Here is a 20,352-nt window from a genome sequence, read left to right as displayed (position 1 = left end):
TCCATTAAATAAACAAAAATCATGAATGAGCAAAAATATGCTTTCCTTTAAAAATCCTTACCAACAAAGTCTAGAATTTTTTCACAGGAACAGGCCTTACACAAGGAAAACAATCTCTTACCTTTCTCAAAGTATCTCAATGCTATCTGCAGAGCGTTTTCTGTTTGACCATCAGCACCTTCACAATCTTCCACAGTATTGTTCTGTCCACATTCTGAGATGCTCTTTGAGTCATTTAGGTCCTCTTTTACTCTCCAGGCTGAGAGTCTAGTCTGATAGCTACTACTATCCTGTGAAGTCCTCTTTCGTGCCCAAGAGTTAACTTTCTTTTGAGATGACATTACTGCACATGTTCTATACAAAAACAAGTGTCAAGGTGTCACTAACCAGCCAAACAGTTACTCCCTTTTTACTCCAAAGACAGAGCACCTAGCATACAAGTACACAATAAAAAATGACAGCAATCCAGGCAACAAAATCTATAGGTTAACTTTCTCAAAAAGCCCTTTGACTTAAAGAGGAACAGAGAGAAACAGCTCTCCAAGGTAACATTCACCAGCTGAACTGGCCCTGTGGGAGGGGGGAAAAAAGATGGTAAGAGTACAGGGAACATAACAAATTCTCCTAAAATGGCTATATCACATAAGTGAGTCTAATACTAATTCATCTCATGAACTCAATGTTACTTTCTCCACTCCTATTTCTCTCCACTTTGCCTTGATTTTGCTTTTAATCTTTAATGCTGCCTGCCTTGTCAGTGCAAAGTTTAAGACAAACTGGTTGCCAAGCTAAGGATTCTCAGAACAGAAACATGCCTCACTAATTCACTTATTCAGTAAATAATTACTAAGCATCATCTATATGCCAAGCACAGTTCTACTTATCAGGGATAAATCATAAAAGTCAAGGCCTCTGCTATAGTGAAACTTACAGGGGGTGGGATGGGGAGGAGCACGAGAGTCAATAAATAAGTAAATAACTGCTGCTGCTGCTGCTAAGTCACTTCAGTCACGTCCGACTCTGTGCGACCCCATAGACGGCAGCCCACCAGGCTCCCCCGTCCCTGGGATTCTCCAGGCAAGAACACTGGAGTGGGTTGCCATTTCCTTCTCCAAAGCATGAAAGTGAAAAGTGAGGGTGAAGTCGCTCAGTCGTGTCCGACCCTCAGCGACCCCATGGACTGCAGCCTTCCAGGCTCCTCCATCCATGGGATTTTCCAGGCAAGAGTACTGGAGTGGGGTGCCATTGCCTTCTCCGAATAGTGAACATAATATACAGTGGTGTGATTTTAAAAAGTGGGGGTGAGGTGACAGTGACAAGCTACTGTGGAACAAGTGTTCAGAGAAAGCCTCTCTGATGTGACCTTTAAGCTAAATTCAAATGCCAGGAGGAACCAAATATGTTAAGATCTGGTCAAAGAGTATTTCACAGAGAGAAAAGAGCAAGACATACTAAGATCTTGAAGCAAGGTCTTTGTGTGTTAAACAAACAGCAACACCACCAGTAAGAGGTGAGGATAAGTAGTGGCATGAAAGAGGTACAGAGTAGTGGGAGACAAAATCAGAAAGACAGACAGGGACTGCTATATTGGGGTTTGTCAACCAAAACAAGGAGTCTGGATTTTAAGTGTCATAGGCAACTAACTATAAGGGGAAGGGAAGAGTGTCAGAGAGAAAGTGATACCATCTGATTTGTTTTAAAATCGTTTTCGCTGCAGCTCAGAGAATAGAATGTCAGGAGTCCAGGAGTGGAAATAGACAATTTTAAAAGTTTAGCAAAGGGCCAGAAGAGATGTGAGTGTGGTCTGAACCTGGCCTAAAGTGTAAACAGCAAGAGAGACAGAAGATGATTGTAATCGTGAAATGTTTTGGAAGGAGATTGATCAAGGCCATAACAAAAGAATTGGATGTAGGGAAAAAGAGAGAAAGCCAGAATGACTTCTAAATTTGGGGCTGCAAATGGGAAAAACGAAAGGAATGGTCGTAATGACACTCAACCCCACCTCCCTAGAACAGATGAGGCCGGAGCAGGAAGGAGAGCAAAACGTGTGTGTAGACCACCAGGAAGTTCCAGGCTGCCAGTTGTTTCCTCGGTTCCTGCGTAAGAAGGGCGGGCGACCTGCTTCTGGCCCCTTCTGATGGAACTGTCCCATCGCTCCCCAAGAACTCCCCTCTCACAGCCTGCAACAGGGAGCAAACCTGGCCGCGACCACGGACCCACTGGGCAGATTCCTGGTGTGGGGGAAACCCGACACCTTGGAGGACTGCCTTGCTCAGAAATCAGGAGATTAATTCTCTTCGGTACCTGAGCTCCCATTTTGCCATGTGTTTAAAAGTACCTCACCTCATACACTCCGGGGTCCCAAATCCTCCGGGTTCCAAACACCACCTCTCAGATTCAAATAAACAGGCTCCACCCCGCGCATGCGCTTCCGCGGGGACGCGGCTGGCGCTGGGGCGGAGCCCCGTGCTCTGCTGAAGCTTGATTGGTTGAGTCACAGCTCACTGGCGCGAGGCGGTGCGCGCGCTGACGCTGACGCAAACTCAATTCCTCAGAGCCGCGCGCCCCACCCGCCCGGGCCCGGCCGTTGCTGCTAAAATCAGCTGATTGGCTGACGTTCCTCTAGTTCTAATATTGTTCGCATTCGTCACTGTGCGTAAAACAAAACGATTAGTGTCTCGGTTCTTGAATTTAACAAGACCAATTATAGTGATCCTTTTGCTCAGGCTGATCCCAAATGTCGGGACTTTGTAGGAAAATATGAAACTGCAAACTTCTCAATAAAGGCTGTTCTCCCTTGCTGGGCAAGAGAATTAAGTTAAAGGGCCTGAGACCTCTGAAGCTGTCTCTAGGAGGTGAGAGGAAAGAACAGCTCAATTGACCTTTTTACCGAGAATGGGCACGCATACCTTCGAGGGTTTGCTGGAAACGGCGTCTTGTATGTAGCTGGCCAATCAAAATGCAACGGTTCCTAACTTTGAGGAAACGATGGACTTTTCAGACACTGGCTAAAACAGCAACAAGGGCTTAGTCTGAGACCTGAAATTAGTCCCTGGTTTAATCTTCCTAGAGTGGGGAGTGGTGAGAAAAGATAAAAATTTAGTGACTCTCACAGATTTTTTTGAGGCCAAAACATAACCCATAAACTGTAGGCAAAACTGTGGGAGGAAACTTTGCAATCTTAGGGAGAGATGAAGAATCAGATTATGTTGATGTGTTTGGGAAAGACTACAGCAAAAATGTGAAAGTTGGACTGTGAAGAAAGCTGAGCGCCGAAGAACTGATGCTTTTGAACTGTGGTGTTGGAGAAGACTCTTGAGAGTCCTTTGGACTGCAAGGAGATCCAACCAGTCCATTCTGAAGGAGATCAGTCCTTCCAAAGGAAGGAATGATGCTCAAGCTGAAACTCCAGTACTTTGGCCACCTCATGCGAAGAGTTGACTCATTGGAAAAGACTCTGATGCTGGGAGGGATTGGGGGCAGGAGAAGGGGACGACAGAGGATGAGATGGCTGGATGGCATCACCGACTCGATGAACATGAGTTTGTGTGAACTCCAGGAGTCGGTGATGGACAGGGAGGCCTGGCGTGCTGCAGTTCATGGGGTTGCAAAGAGTCAGACACGACTGAGCGACTGAACTGAACTGAACAGCAAAAATGGTTATTTGCCACATCTTACATGCTTTTCAAAGTACTTTTAAGTTTAATCATGCATGAGAACTGACTATTCAATATTTTCTATGATAGCTGCTCTTCCTTATCTAGTAAAACTGAAAAATTCTTCAGACACATGTTCATAGTTTTAATCATTTCATAGACTCATGTGTAGATTGGAAAGAATTTTAAGCCTTCAATCACCTTGTTTTTGTAAATGAAATTGGGGCCCTGAGTGGTAAAGTAATTTGCCTAATGTGACAAGTCTGTGGCACTGGAATTTGTGCCAGTTTGTGGGTACATATATAGTGAGACACACTGGCTCATCTTTATTTATTCATCTGCAATTCTTTTTTATGTGAAATCATTCTTCAACCTTCCCTTGGCATCACCAAACCTAGGAATTGTACTGAGATCTTAATTTTGTGGCTTTCTGTTTCATGTGCTGACATTACAAAATTGTGAGTGAACTTAAATGAGATTAGAAAGTTTGTAACCTCACTAGTATATTATTATACTCCCCCTTGTCTTTATTTTCCTCCCACATCCACTCAAAAATAAAACAACCTGAATCCCATGATATGACCCTTTCTTCCCAGACTTTCATTATTTGTCCAGACTATTTCCTCCAAACTTCAAAAATGTTTATTTTGAAAGAATGAGAGAAATAAGACAGAGGTATCATTTAACAAGAACAATGACACTGAAGAAAATACATTAATTCGTACTCCCCACACACAACACCCCCACCCCTTTCCCCATCCCTGGCACAATGATATTTAAACCATCAGAGCACATCTAACAAGGAGAAGCAGCAGTATATAATGAAGAAAGCAATTTTCATACTGCTCAATCCGACTAACCCATATCGAATGTCCTTCCCCCAGCTAAACTCCACCCACTGAAAGAGGTGTAGCAGAGCAGACAACCATGGGGGTAACTTGGATCTCTGCTTACACTAGCAAAGTTCAGTGAAAATTCAGTAAGAATAGTGAATCTGATTTGCAGAAAAGATTGGATATAGCTCATCTGTCAAATTTCAGATGATTGAAGAGAACAGCTAGAGTTGGAGATTCACAGACTTCTAACAGAACTAATCTTTGCTCCCTCAACTGCAACAGTGGAGCATCTGCCAAATACTGCTGAGAATAGTGGAAGTGAGGCAGCTTTTGGCTTAAGAAAATCCAAAACAGATGTCTGATAACAAGTTTATTGTTTCAGTTTCCAACTGTGAATTAAGGAGCTTAGTAGGCTGGGCTCCGACAAAGGCAAGGTGAAACTTCTGATTTTATCACTTGAAGAATTAGACTATCTACTGACTGCATTATTTCCCTTATTTTAATTAAACTCAATATGGAGTATTTACAATTTAAACAACTTTTAAAGTAGAGGTTAATTCATTTTACATGTAACTCAGTGTCTCAAATTGAAGGAACTTTTTCCTAAAGCGGGAGGTTTAAGTTTTCAGCTTAAACTGAGGGATCCCTGTATCCCATGGGAATACATAGTTTGTTTTATACCAAGAAGTAAGTGGGATTCTCTTTATACGAGATTTGTTTTATTCTGCCTTCACTAGAATCAGTCTATAAAGGAAAGGTTACCTATGCAGGATTAGTTCAAGATCAGAGCCTTTTCCTTTGCACATGCGTGCGAACACACACACACACACACACACACCCACACACACCCACACACACACACACACAGTAAGTAACATTTACCCACACATAATCTCACAGTCACATGCTTGCTGGAATCCATCTCACAAATACACTTCAATAGTTAGCCATATACATGTACATGCAGCAAGATGTGAGAGTTGCCCCAGAGTGATTAAAGGTGGTGCACACACGTCTATGTGGGGAGGTCATTTTAGGGTATAGGTGTACACAAGCCAATAGGACCATCAACTTGCAGGTTATATGTGTCCCTTTTCCCCCAAGATAAATAAATCAAATGAAAAACAGACACTGACATCTTCCTGGGTGTCATGGAGGCAACTGCCTGGAAGGTCCATTTTTTGCACTTCTGCTCTCCTACGACAATTTCATTTTGCCCTGAGGGGCCTTCTCATATAAGGATGGCTGCTCCTCGGTATTCCCGGCATTGCCGTCACTCCCCGCATTCCCTGGTGGCGAGGATTTCTTCTCAGAAGACCGGTCTTCAGGCTTGCGGGCAATCAGCAGGCGGCAGGTGAGCAGGATTCCAAACACCAGGGCATGGGCGTAGCGTTTGAGAGGATCACCGACTAACTGATGGAAGAAGAGGACCGCCAACACCAGCAAGAGGAGGAAAAAGTTGGCCACATCTTTGGGACGCCCAGGCACAAGAGTCATGACAATGCCACAGGCCACCTCAAGAGCACCAATGCTTTTGCGGAGGAGAATGGAATTGATCCCCATTTTCTTCAGCAGAGGGAGGGCTCGCACATAGCTCTTGTAAGCACGTTTCTAGAGTGGAATACCATAAAGAAATCGCTGCATTAACCATGATTTCACCATTAGAATGAAGAGCACACAAGCAAGGTCCTTCTTCCCCACCATTCCCTTTTCACACCAGTCAAGGGTGTCCTGTTCTTTGTTTACCATGTCCCCTAAATAAGAATCTTATAATAAAGGGGAAAAAGCAAGCAATCCACTGAGATCCTTGTGATTTAATCCTTAGTAACACCATCAAAGGTAACAGAATTTGACTTTATAGTTTAAAAAAAATTTTTTTCTGCCATACCAAGTGCCAGCACTGGGGATTTGGGATCTTAGTTCCAGACCAGGGATCAAACCCAGGCCCTCCTGCAGTCGTGGAAACACCCTTGAAAAAAAATTTTTTCTGATTATAAATCATAAACAACATTAAGAATTTAAAAGAAAATTCATTGGGCCCATAAAAACTGGTACAGATTAGCCATATCCCCCTTTTCCAGTGCCTACTTTGTCCAAATGCAGATGCATATGAGCAACAACAAAAATGAAACAAGACAATAAAGCCTCACAAATTTGGACTTTTCTAATTTGGAATTTTTGATTGCTGGCGACGGAATGAAACACCAACACTGCAGAGTGGTTTAAATCTTTATATTTTAACACTTGCTTCTTACAGCTGCTTTATTTTATATCCCTTGCACAACAACCTACAGGGCAAGCTGCCAAGCACTACGATTCAGAGACTATACAGTGCGCAGGCGCAGGGCGAGATAACCTTTTCCTTGGCTTATTTACTGCAGCTAAGACTTTGTTTTGGGGAACTTCCTTATCAACTTAGAATCCGTTTTGTCCCAGGGTCTGTTCCTTTTGAGGAATCAGAGAAGCATCCTTGTGTGCAAGCAATGTTCTTTTCCCATGGGAACAAACAGGATTCTTAGCTGAACATCTCGTTTGCAAGAATGTTCAGCCCTGGTTGAGAGTCTCGTTTGCAAGCACTTCTCAACCTTCCTTAAACCTAGTTCCCTACACTGGGCAGAACATCTTGTTTGCAAGAATGTTCAGCCCTGGTTGAGAGTCTCGTTTGCAAGCACTTCTCAACCTTCTTTATACCTTGTTCCCTACATTGATAATTCAAAAAATATCTGATCGGAGTCTACATTGGTGGAATCTGTAAAAATAATTTTAAAGTGTGCTAAGCAAACAGAAAAATTTAAATGTATGCAAATATTAGCCCCTTATATATCTTTAAGATATAATAAGCCAAAAATCATTCTTATGGTCATTGATATAAATCCCTGGGCTTTTACAAGACATTGATTAATTTTAATTCAATAAACACTTATTGAATACCTATATGGATTATGTGATGGAGATATAGAGATGACTATGACAGGGTCAAGAAGCTGTTGTTCTAGTGGGGGGAAACATGCATAAAAACATCATGGAAGCAACATGGTTAGTGGTATATAATAGAGTACTGTATAAGGTCTAATTGTAGCCCAAGGCAGATATCATGGAACAAAGAAGGGAGGCACTGGTTATACTACAAAGTAATAGAATTTTACTGACCTTAGAGTAATAGATAATAATATTTTTCACTATTCAGATGGACCCAATCCTCATCTTGTAGTAAATTGATGAGATTTTATCAAATCTGTTTTTTCCTGGTTTTGCCCACTACTTTGTTTTCATGAAGTATCAATTAATTCATTCAATATTTATTAAGTGCCTCCTTGTGCTAAGCATTGTGCTTGGTACTCTGGATTCAGATATCAATCATTCAAAAGCCTTGCCTTCCTAAAGTTTGCATTTATAGGAAGAAAAGTTATGGAAGTACATAAACACAATGTAGCATTATGGTCGTAGGTACAGTGGAGACGCACTGGAATGGTCAAATTTCCCTAGATGGGAACTGAGAAAAGCTAGAATGGAATCTTAAAGAAGAGCAGGTGTTTGCAGGATCAATAAGGGAAGGCCAGTGCAGGCAGAGGAAGATGGATGAGTAAAGGCCCTGAAGGACATAATAGACTGGTGTATTTCAAACACTGCCCCAGCTCAGCATAGGTTGGGGGAGGGAGAGGTAAGGGGGAGACATGAGACAGAGACGACAGATATGAATCAGACCATAGAGTGTAGCATTGTGGAGCTGGACTTTATCTTATAAGCCAAGAGAACAACATAATTTGCTTTTAAGGAAGATCTCTCTGAAAGTAGCATCAAGGATGGATTGGGAGAGGTATGCCTGGAAGTGAGGAGATCAGGTGAGAGACCTGGACTAGAGTAATGACAATAAGGATAGAGGGAAGGGATGGAGTCAAGGATACTTTGAATGCAAAGTCAACAGGAATTGATGTTTTATCAGATGTGGCCATGGAGGGAAAGGGAGAAGTCAAGACTGCATATGGAAGAAGAGGGGAAAGAGGCAAGAAGGAATGAGGAACTCAATTTGGAGTTTTTTAGTTGAAGTATCTCTAAGACATCTCTAAGCAGAGCTGTCTCATAGGCAACTCAGTAATAGAGGTCTGGGGTAAAGATACAGAATTGATAGTCATCAGTATTCCCAGGTAGAATGTATACAGTGGGAAATTTTGTGTGACAGACATTTTAATAAGGGGAGGAAGAAGAGAATCCACAACATAGAGGCAAGTGTGGTTAGAAAAGTAGGAGGCAACCCAGGAGAGATGGGGTCATAAGGGCCAAGAATTTTAAGAAAAGAATAGTCAAAAGCACCAGATGCAAGACAAATATAAGAATCAGGCAGAAAGCCAACTGGACCTGTCTGGAGAATCTGGTGCTTAGAATAATGTTCACACACTCTAGTTTGAGACAAATGTTAAGTCATTCCTCTAGTGAATGCACGTTTATTTCATGGACTAATTATCATGAGTGGCACAAGATAGTCCTTTATGAGTATTCTAGGAATGAGTACTGTTTTAAGATCCATGGTTTAGATTTTAAAAAAAAAGCATGGGTTTGGATTCAAACAGGCTTGGCTTCAAATCCTATCTCTGTTACTTTTTAGTTGGGTGCCCCCTGGGCAAATTACTTGCTTCTCTGAGTCTCATTTTCCTGAGCAAAACTGGGACTAAGATGAAATGAGTAAGGCTATGTCCCCTGAGTACAAAATCTAAGGCACCAAAACACTCATTGATTAAGTTAAATAATATCCACAAACACACACAAAAAATCACAACTTTAAACAGAGGCAGGATCCGATTTTGCACTTTTACGACCCTGCCTCACACCTCTTCCTAAACCTGGCCCTGTCAGATTCTGTCTTAGTTGTCTTCATTTACCTTTATTCACCTCTGACTGGTTTGATCTCCTTGCTCACAGCATTCTCATTTTTGGTGTATCCTTGAGTCTTGAAGCTTCCAAGTAATTTGGGTTCCTTGGTATCTCAGATGGTAAAGAATCTGCCTGCAATGTAGGAGAGACCCAGGTGTGATCCCTGGGTCAGGAAGATCCCCTGGAGAAGGGAATGGCCACCCACTCCAGTATTCTTGCCTGGAGAATCCCATGGACAGAGGAGCCTGGCAGGCTACAGTCCATGGGGTCACAAAGAGTTGGACACAACTGAGCAACTTTCACTTCAATCACCTCTAGTCCCTACCCTGTTACTGAACATATAAGAAAACTCAAAGTATCAGTCCTTCCTCCTCCATCTCATGTTAGGTTAAATCAGGCATTTTCAGAGAGAAATTAGGAGAGGTTGACCAGCAGGATGAGTAAAACCCTGGGTTTAACTGAGCTAGACACATGTGGATCAGAGTTGAGTCAAGGAATAGGGCATCTGGTGGTTTCCTCTCACTATTAGCCTAGATGCCACCTGCTCACTCTCTGTCCCTCTACACTCTGGTGATGGTAGCAGGGGGACATGAGGGAAAGAAATCTAGACCCAAGAGTTTTTCTTATCACTCTGAAGGTAGGACTTTTTCTAATTAGCAACACAAAGCTCACCAAGAGGCAGATCTTAAATCCTAAGTGTAACCTTCTAACATAATAAACACAGGAAGCAGGATGAGTTTCTTACAATCAGTTCAGAGTAAAGATTCTAGATGCTGACTGAGTGGCTTCTGGAAACATTCCCTTGTTTTGCGTAGGGATAACCACCCCCTCCTGGGGCGGCAGCCGAGAGGAGCAACCCAACGTCCAAGGAGTGGTGGCTTCCCGGGCACAGGAGGGCTGAGAGGAGCTACTCCACGTTCAAGGTCAGGAGGGGTGGCGGTGAGGAGATACCCCTCATCCAAGGTAAGGAGCAGCAGCTGTGCTTTGCTGGAGCAGCTGTGAAAGATACCCCACGTCAAAGGTAAGAGAAACCCAAGTAAGATGGTAGGTGTTGCAAGAGGGCGTCAGAGGGCAGACACTGAAACCATAATCACAGAAAACTAGGCAATCTAATCACACTAGGACCACAGCCTTGTCTAACTCAATGAAACTAAGCTATGCCCTGTGGGGCCACCCAAGACGGGCGGGTCATGGTGGAGAGGCCTGACAGAATGTGGTCCGCTGGAGAAGGGAATGGCAAACCACTTCAGTATTCTTGCCTTGAGAACCCCATGAACAGTATGAAAAGGCAAAATGATAGGATACTGAAAGAGGAACTCCCCAGGTCGGTAGGTGCCCAATATTCTACTGGAGATCAGTGGAGAAATAATTCCAGAAAGAATGAAGGGAAGGAGCCAAAGCAGAAACAATACCCAGCTGTGGATGTGACTGGCGATAGAAGCAAGGTCTGATGCTGTTAAGAGCAATATTGCATAGGGACCTGGAATGTTAGGTCCATGAATCAGGGCAAATTGGAAGTGGTCAAACAGGAGATGGCAAGAGTGAACGTTGACATTCTAGGAATCAGCGAACTAAAATGGGCTGGAATGGGTAAACTTAACTCAGAGGACCATTGTATCTACTACTGAGGGCAGGAATCCCTTACAAGAAATGGAGTAGCCAGCATGGTCAACAAAAGTGTCCAACATGCAGTACTTGGATGCAATCCCAAAAACGACAAAATGATCTGTTTGTTTCAAAGACAAACCATTCAGTATCACAGTAATCCAAGTCTATGCCCCAACCAGTAATGCTGAAGAAGCTGAAGTTGAATGGTTCTATGAAGACCTATAAGACCTTTTAGAACTAACACCCAAAAAAGATGTCCTTTTCATTATAGGGGACTGGAACGCAAAAGTAGGAAGTGGAGAAACACCTGGGGTAACAGGCAAATTTGGCCTCGGAATACAGAATGAAGCAGGGCAAAGGCTAATAGAGTTTTGCCAAGAGGACGCACTGGTCATAGCAAACTCCCTCCTCCAACAAAACAAGAGAACACTCTACACATGGACATCACCAGATGGTCGACACTGGAATCAGATTGATTATATTCTATGCAGCCAAAGATGGAGAAGCTATATACAGTCAGCAAAAATAAGACCAGGAGCTGACTGTGGCTCAGATCATGAGCTACTTATTGCCAAATTCAGACTGAAATTGAAGACAGTAGGAAAAACCACTAGATCATTCAGGTATGACCTAAATCAAATCCCTTATGATTATACAGTGGAAGTGAGAAATAGATTTAAGGGACTAGATCTGATAGATAGAGTACCTGATGAACTATGGAGGGAGGTTCGTGACATTGTACAGAAGACAGGGATCAAGACCATCCCCATGGAAAAGAAATGCAAAAAAGCAAAATGGCTGCCTGGGGAGGCCTTACAAATAGCTGTGAAAAGAAGAGAGGCGAAAAGCAAAGGAGAAAAGGAAAGATATAAGCCTCTGGACATGGAACAACAGACTGGTTCTAAATAGGAAAAGGAGTACGTCAAGGCTGTATATTGTCACCCTGCTTATTTAACTTATATGCAGAGTACATCATGAGAAACACTGGGCTGGAAGAAGCACAAGCTGGAATCAAGATTGCCGGGAGAAATATCAATAACCTCAGATAGGCAGATGACACCACCCTTATGGCAGAAAGTGAAGAGGAACTAAAAAGCCCCTTGATGAAAGTGAAAGAGGAGAGTTAAAAAGTTGGCTTAAAGCTCAACATTCAGAAAACTAAGATCATGGCATCTGGTCCCATCACTTCATGGGAAATAGATGGGGAAAGAGTGGAAACAGTGTCAGACTTTATTTTGGGGGGCTCCAAAATCACTGCAGATGATGACTGCAGCCATCAAATTAAAAGACGCTTACTCCCTGGAAGAAAAGTTATGACCAACCTAGATAGCATATTGAAAAGCAGAGACATTACTTTGCCAACAATGGCCTGTCTAGTCAAGGCTATGGTTTTTCCTGTGGTCATGTATGGATGTGAGAGTTGGACTGTGAAGAAAGCTGAGCACTGAAGAATTGATGCTTTTGAAGTGTGGTGTTGGAGAAGACTCTTGAGAGACCGTTGGACTGCAAGGAGATCCAACCAGTCCATTCTGAAGGAGATCAACCCTGGGATTTCTTTGGAAGGAATGATGCTGAAGCTGAAGCTCCAGTACTTTGGCCACCTCATGCGAAGTGTTGACTCATTGGAAAAGACTTTGATGCTGGTAGGGATTGGAGGCAGGAGGAGAAAGGGACAACAGAGGATGAGATGGCTGGATGGCATCACCGACTCGATGGACGTGAGTTTGAGTGAACTCCGGGAGATGGTGATAGACAGGGAGGCCTGGCGTGCTGTGATTCATGGAGTCGCAAAGAGTCAGGCACTACTGAGCGACTGAACTGAACTGAACTGAACTTAACCATCCATCATTGAAGAATAGATTTTTATCTATACTATAGTAGAATCTGTGGGCCAAATTCCAGGTCTTTAAATCAAGTTCCTATGACCTCGATGAACACTTTTCTCTCCATTTGGTATAACTCCATATTACTTTTTCAGTTTATCTAACCTCTGGAACTGCAGCTGTGAATATTTGTATGTAGCAGTTGCCTCTTTCTTTCCTTCTTTTCTCAAGAGGAAACTGCATGTGGATAAGCCATTTCATCACATCTTTAGTTTAAAGCTGAGTAGGTACAGATAGCATCTCTTCTCCAGGACTCCAGACAGTGAACGTTTAACTTGTTAGAGATGGGACTCAGCTTGGATAGGGTCTTGACAGTATAGGAAGCCCTTTATTCTTTCTCCTGTGGAACAGGATAAAGACATCAAAAGTATCCTACTATTGCCAGCCCCCACAAGACTTGGGCCAGGTCACCTCAATTCTAATAGAAGGGTCACTTGTCTTAAGTCTATAGTAATTAGATCTCTAAAGACTTTAATTGTTGTGACAGTAAGAATAAAGAGGTAACTGAGTCACTTTATCAAAAGGCTCTCACAGTTCACTTTGTTAGGTCTGTTTCTTTCTCACAGACTTTGTATAGGTCTGTTTCTTTTTCACTGCCATGAGCCAGACCCTGTAACCATAGTTTCCTTATAGTAAAAGGAGAGAGAAGGGTTTAGTCAACTTTTTCAAATACCTTTAGTCAAAGACAGTCATCCAGAAATATCCTTGGGCTAAGATTAGCTAAATTCCAATTCTAGTTTTGCCCCTAAATTGCTTGGAGAAAATTAGTTAAGTATTGTATTACCTCAATTTCCCCCCTTTTGAAATTAAATGAGCATTTTGGAGATTTGGTCAAAGAATCATAACATCATAGCATCAACCAAGGGCCACATACACATATTTTATCATTACTGAAGCACACAATTAGAAATCCATATATTTGCAAGCCACAGTAATTACTTTAATGATAATAGCAATGATTCAAGCTGGTTCATTTGTATAGTATGAGATGGTATGATTCAGACATGAATCAAACACATACGGAACCTTTCTTTAGTCATATCTTTTTTATTTTTATCATTTAGTCTTCACTCCTGGGTTCATGATCTCATATTAATTACATTAAACTTGAACACCTCACAACTGTCTAATAATACTCATCTTCGATTACAGTTAATTACCCATCCAAGCCAGCTAACAGGACAAAATGTGAAGAGGGGGCAAATAATTTGTTCCACTTTAGTTCATTTACACCAGTTAGGTAAACGAAAAAAAAATAACTTGGCTAATATACTGTATAATTCCATTTATTTGTTGCTGTTCAGTCGCTCAGTCATGTTTGATTATTTGTAACCCCATGGACTGCATCACACTAGGCTTCCCTGTCCTTCACTATCTCCCAGAGTTTGCTCAAACTCATATCCATTGAATCGGTGGTGCCATCCAACCATCTCATCTTCTGTCATCCCCTTCTCCTCCTGCCTTCAATCTTTCCCAGCATCAGGGTCTTTTCCAATGAGTCAATTCTTTGCATGAGGCAGCCAAAGTAAAAACAGTAAAACTAACATATTGTTGAAGTCGGGATTTATGCAGGGGATGGGTGCAGGTACTAATGGGAAGGAGCCATGAGGGAAGTTTCTGGGATGCTGGTCATGTTCTATTTCTTGATCTAGGTTAGACAGGATTCTTAAAATTCCTTGAGCTGTACACTTAGGTGTACATTTCAGTATGTATGTTACACTTCAATACAATTTATAGGGGAAAACCATATGAAAGCAGAAGAGAGCACTGATAAAAATATATTTTGGCTAAAAACCTCAGTCTGGTTGCTATATTAGATCATAAAGGCTACATAAGTGCTGAAAAATTTACTGACTCAAGTATGATTTTCCTGAATCTCTGTAGGAAAAAAAAAAGCCATATGTGAATCATAGATCATCTCTTAAATGCAATAAAAAGCCATCACATGCTTAATTGCCAAATATCGTGTGAACAAAAGCACCTTTTAAGCAGTTCTACTTTCCACTATCATATAATGCCCACCTAAAAAGGAAGCTGCTAACCAGAGTGGATCCCTCCCAGATTGCATCTAACGGGAGAAGGGTCTGACTTCCACTCTCAGTCAAAAGTCGCTCTAAAACAAGCACAGCTGTTGACCATTGGAGGCTACAACCTCCCTGGCATAAATTTCAATGTAGTTTAGCTTAGGCTAGCTAGCTGTGTAAACTAAGCACAGTCACTTCACATCTCAGGATCAGTCGCCTCTCTGAGGGAATAAACATATTGTACCACCTCAAAGAACAGTCTAAGCATTGGTAAATTACTATCTTATTATGTAGTTGGAATGCAATTAATAGTGTGATTGGAAGCATAAAAGATCACCTGTGGACATTAACTGAAACCCTGGGGAAATACTGGAGGGCATTTAACTACAAATAAGCAAATCATTCAAATCAACAATAAACCTTCCCTATGAGGGGCTGCAAAGAAGCGGCAAAGACCTGCCCTGTCTTCTTCAGGATCAAAAATCCTTTGGCTTCAATGTGACAGTATTTTTGGTGTTTTCTTACTGTTCCATTTGTGCCCTTTGTGCGTGCAGGATAGAACCACCGCTAGTGAACCCCTGCTACAAAGAGCTGAACACCAGATAGAGAGCAAGTCAACCATTCATATGTTAAACTGCCTAGCAGCATTTGTGTCCTGTCTCCCAGCTGCAAGTGAATTAATGAAGGCACTTAGTCAAGGGAGTGGTCAGTCGTGTTGCATTCACGTGGGATTTAGAGTACTCTATAGTGACACTTGCTAAATTGGGAGCAGGTATGGAGTGACACATACCAAACGGGCTATTCAAGAGAGGCATCCAGAAATTCTGCACGAGATCCACTAGGCACTACCCAGCAGCGAGTGAAGGGTTTTCTATATTAGCTGATTGCATAGAGGCCTGTTTACCAACGCATGTAAAAATAGCAACCTACTCTTTTAAATGTCTGATTTCAATCCCTTAAACTGGTCCTTCAAATTAGTCAGGAAATCACTGCATAACATAGCGTGAGTAATATCATCACCTGAACCTAGAGCATTTCTTGAACACCTACCATTTTCATATACTGTACTAGATTCTTCCATATGCAACCTCAGTTCATATTTACAACAACCTCCTATGGTAGGTATTATCCTCATTTTGCAGATGAGGAAACTGAGGCAGACGCTTCAGGAGTGTCAGGTCTTGAACCCAAACCAATATGACTCGAAGTCTGCACTCTTTCCACTACCCTTTCCTGGCTCCTCCAGTAGAAACGGGAAAGAAGTTCATATTCATTTGTCTGTCTAGTTGTTAGCAGTGATTCTCCATGGACGGGATAACACCTAAACACGACACTAATGGCTTTAGAACAACAACAACAAAAATAGTTGACACGAACAAAAAAAAATCCAAATTAAAAAAAAAATTGGTTTCAAAGTAAAATGAAACCCCAAAATATGGGATAGGGACAGTTGGACTGGTACCAAAAAAGGAGAAAGAATGTGCCACACATTTTCAAGAATCGGTCATAAGTTCTGACATCCAAAAAAGCAGTTGTAACCATTAATGATTCCTCTACTGGGAATATTGAGTCACAGATTTGGTTTCTAATCTCTGCTCCAGCAGCAGCTTAGCCTAGCATCTTGAATAAGTCATTAAACTTGCTCTATTTCGGTTTATCCATCAATAAAATAAGCATAACTTTTAAAAACGAATCTACCTCACTGAGATGTTTTAAACAACAATCACAAACAATAAGAACAACAACACCTTGAGATTTTATATAAAAAGCCATTGAAGTCAATACATGACTAACTCCATCAATGCAGAGGAATCACTCCTCAATGGAAAACAGAAAATCCCAGATCATTATCCCAGCTGATCTCTGGTTGAGTCCTGAGGGGCTGTATCCTGCTTCTAAGAGGCAAGAAATGACTTCTGAACTGCATCGTCAAGAGCCAACCAGAGAAATCTGAAGGGTGGTGACCAGCCAAGACAACAATGACTCATTCATTCACCCAGCCATTCAACGAATATTAACTGAGCACTTTCTTTGTACTAGAACTGAATTGTCCCCACGTTCTATGGGTTCAACAATAAAGCTAGGCTGGCCCAGGCACAATGCAGTGGGCCCTATGCCAGAAAGCCATTTCTAGCCTGGGGCCTAACACTCAATACAGGAGAGAACTCTGGACAAGGGCAGTCTGAAAATTCTCCTCAAGCTTCATAGTACTGTGATGTTTACCTCCCAGCTATAGTTCTTCCATTTCTTCCAGATGCCCTTAAGCACAGAATTGTGCACACACATGCATGCGCATGCACGTGCACGCATGCACACACGCACGCACGCATGCACACACGCACGCACGCATGCACACACACACATGCACACACACACACATGGGCTTCCCAGGTAGCTCAGCTGGTAAAGAATCCATCTGCAATGCAGGAGACCTGGGTTCAATACCTGGGTTGGGAAAATCCCCTGGAGGAGGACATGGCAACCCACTCCATTATTCTTGCCTGGAGAATCCCCATGGACAGAGGAGCCTGGCGGGCTACAGTCCATGGGGTTGCAAAGAGTCAGACACAGACACAGACACAGACACACACACACACACACACACACAATCATTATGTACCGCTGTATTAGATTGCACCTATTTAAATATCTTCCTTTGTATGATATGGAATCTTCATATATTCTGCCTTTCACTAGACTGTAACAGACAGCTCCACTCCCTGGGAAGAAACCTACTGTAAACCCATTTGTGGCTGATCCTCCTCGTGGGCGCCTGCCAAGCTGATCGGAAGCTTCCTGGTGACTCCATCTTAGTTGGATTGTCTGCAGAACCTTACACTGTACTTAGGGTGCAGCTTGGATGGCCTCTAAAGCAGGGTCCAGGGAGACAGGGAGTATACTGAGGAAGGGTACTATGTCCCTACAGAAAGGGAAAGCTTAAATATACCTAAGGCACACACACACATACACAAACATATAAATGTATGTATATATGAAAAGGAAAGAAAATCAAGAGCATATGCATTTATTTATAACCTACACCAAACTACTAATGCCAAGATAAAAATATAGTGGCATTCCCCTCCACCCTTTCCCTCTGCCTTTGGTGGCTTCTGCTACCCCACCTCCTCTCTCCGATGCAGGCTGTCTTGGATACTCATTTTGACCTGATTTCATTTCCATCTGGTCAAATGTTGTGGGAGGAGGGAAAGCGGGAAAGAGAAACACATTAGGATTTGCCACTGGGGGTAGCCCTTGGCCCTTGAGTATCAGCTGCCCTCCCTGACCCCAAGGTGATCCTGTGATGAGAGACATGGGAAACACCAGCTTAAACCCTGAGACTGAAGCCAGAGCTTCTTGCAAACATTTCCGAGTATCTGATTTGCCAGGCTCCATCCATTTGCAGCTCACGGTTGAGGGGCTCTGGAAGGCTCCGCAGTGAGCTCCAGAAGAGCTATTTATTCCTGTCAACTGTCAGCATGTGGGGCTATTCCTCCTTGCCTCAGCCCTAATGGGGAGTCCCTTTTGCCTCTTCTCTCCTCCTTTTTCTCTTCTAAGCTGCTTTCCTTCTTGACCTTGAGAGCCCAGTAATGGGTTCCCTCCCAGGACTGGCAGTCTGGCAGAAGCAGTGAGAAGGAGGTTCTCTTCAGCTGGGGTGGGGTAATGAAGAGGCAGAGTGACTGGAGGAGAAGCGAGAGAGCAAGAAAGTGCTGGAAACAGCCCCTGTCATCTCCTTCCTACTGCACAGCCTGGGAACAAGTCCTCTTCACACCCAGCTGGGGAGTGCAGCCCAGCCCCCAGGTTGCAGAGATGTTTTGGTCAGTCACCTTCAGGTGATTTGAACTCTGCAGAGGGGAAACCCTGCAGAGGGCCTGGCCTTGGGCACCCACAGGAGCCAAGATGGGGATTATGGACTATTTTGCGGGAGGGAAAAAGCAGACTGCAGATTAGCCCAGAAACAACACAAAACAAAACATCCAGTTTTCCCTTGAGAGAAGAAGAAGCAGGGTTTCAGTGACCTTTATTTGGGCCAAGTCTGCTTTTGTCTCCAGGATACAGACACACGCCCAGGCAGCTAGGGGAATACCATCCGCTCCCCATCTGGGATAAGGGATACCATCTCCGCCCCTAAAAATTGCTTGTATTAGTAGCCCATTCGCCCTCAGCTCTTTCCTCCTTCCCTTTTGTTCTTCCTCAAGATAAATAAACTCTCCAGCTTGCTAAACTCTAAGCTCCAAGGGAAGCAATCAGACTTGAAAGCTGGTTGCCCGGACTTTGGGTGTGCTGGAAGGAGGAAAGGGCTCCTGCTGGTGACAGGTGTTACGCAGGTCTCAGCCCTCGGGTTTACTTGAGGGTGGAGGGTTTACTTGGGCAACCCCTCCCCCAACTGGCATGCAGTGGCTCCCTAACAGTTGTTCCCGGCTAGCTCTCGCTCTCGTCCAGCTGCTCCTTCCCAGCTGCAAAGTTGTTGGGGAGAAGGGAGGGTCCGGGGTGGGGGTAGGGGTGAAAGGGCTGGGACCTTGGACCAGGGAGGAAAGAAGGGGAGCGGTACTCTTCATCCCTTCGGAGTGCGCTCCTCATCACCCGTTTGCTTCACTTACCATCTCACTGTAGGCATCCTTGCTGAGCCTGGGGGTCAACTTGATAGTTCCCATGAAAACAAAGAAGAGTCCCAGGGCCACTGAGAGGGCCACGACGGTTACGGTTCTAGGGGATGCCATGGGGTCACCAAGGCAGGTCCGGACTAATCGTTCTGCTTAGCGCACCCTCTGGCCTAAGGCGCAGGCACTTAGCGCAGAGAGAGCTAGAGGGACACTGCGGAGGCAGCAGGCAGCTAGAATGACAAAGGGAGAGGAGGGAGCTCGAGGGAAAAATTGAGAGATCGAGATTCAACCTCTCACTACAACAATCGCTGGGTCCTAATGCCCTACGCTTGCTCTTCACTGGCCGGAAAGCACAGTCTCGAAATTAAACGAAGTCCCAAACTGGGGTAGAAACTTCAAGTCTTAAATGGGGAAATAGGTAGGTTATGTTGTGAATTCAGTCCCCAGGCTGCCTCTGAGATGAGGAATGAAGGAAGATCATTCTATCACTTCCCCCAGGAGCGCTTTCGATCTCTCTAGTTCTTTATTCACTCTCCCTTTTCAGCCTCTCTCCTCTCCCCTTATCCTTCCTCTCTCCTTCTCTCCCCTTTTCCTTTCCTTCACCAAAACATGAGCTCTTGCAGTTGCTAGTTTCTGCAGTAGGTAACACTGGAGGATGAATCTGCAAAGTTTTCAGGCTTGATTGTTGCCAAAGAAAGATTTATCTTCCTCTTCCTCCAAGTTTTTTCATGGCTCCTATTGCTTAGTGGTTAATTTCAGAGTTTTAAAGTTGACATTTAAGGCCCTCCACATTTGGACCTCTGCCTCTCTTTGGAGGTTTGTGTATGTTCAGTCATGTCCAACTCTTTGTAACCTCATGGACTGTAGCCCAC

The 20,352-nt window shown here is 43.5% G+C and overlaps 2 protein-coding genes across 2 annotated transcripts in view; both read right to left on the bottom strand.

Moving 5' to 3' along the window:
* CENPI (centromere protein I) overlaps window positions 1–2,411 on the bottom strand; it is a 55,218-nt gene extending 52,807 nt beyond the window's left edge. The window contains exons 1-2 of the mRNA XM_005700149.3: window positions 2,344–2,411; window positions 122–354 (exon numbers count right to left, since the gene is read on the bottom strand). Of these exons, the coding sequence (XP_005700206.2) occupies window positions 122–354; window positions 2,344–2,348 (238 nt within the window). The 5' untranslated portion in view covers window positions 2,349–2,411. The remainder of the gene's footprint in view (window positions 1–121; window positions 355–2,343) is intronic.
* A 1,864-nt stretch (window positions 2,412–4,275) lies between these two features.
* TMEM35A (transmembrane protein 35A) lies at window positions 4,276–19,780 on the bottom strand. The gene is made up of 2 exons (XM_005700150.3): window positions 19,478–19,780; window positions 4,276–6,103 (listed from the first exon to the last, which is right to left on the bottom strand). The coding sequence occupies exons 1-2, from the start codon at window positions 19,595–19,597 to the stop codon at window positions 5,690–5,692; spliced, it is 534 nt and encodes a 177-aa protein (XP_005700207.1). The 5' UTR covers window positions 19,598–19,780; the 3' UTR covers window positions 4,276–5,689.
* Between the last annotated feature and the right edge of the window lie 572 nt (window positions 19,781–20,352).

The sequence above is a fragment of the Capra hircus genome (assembly GCF_001704415.2).
Source record: "Capra hircus breed San Clemente chromosome X unlocalized genomic scaffold, ASM170441v1, whole genome shotgun sequence".
In the NCBI taxonomy this organism is placed as follows: Eukaryota; Metazoa; Chordata; class Mammalia; order Artiodactyla; family Bovidae; genus Capra; species Capra hircus.
This window is presented reverse-complemented; position numbering and strand designations above follow the sequence as displayed.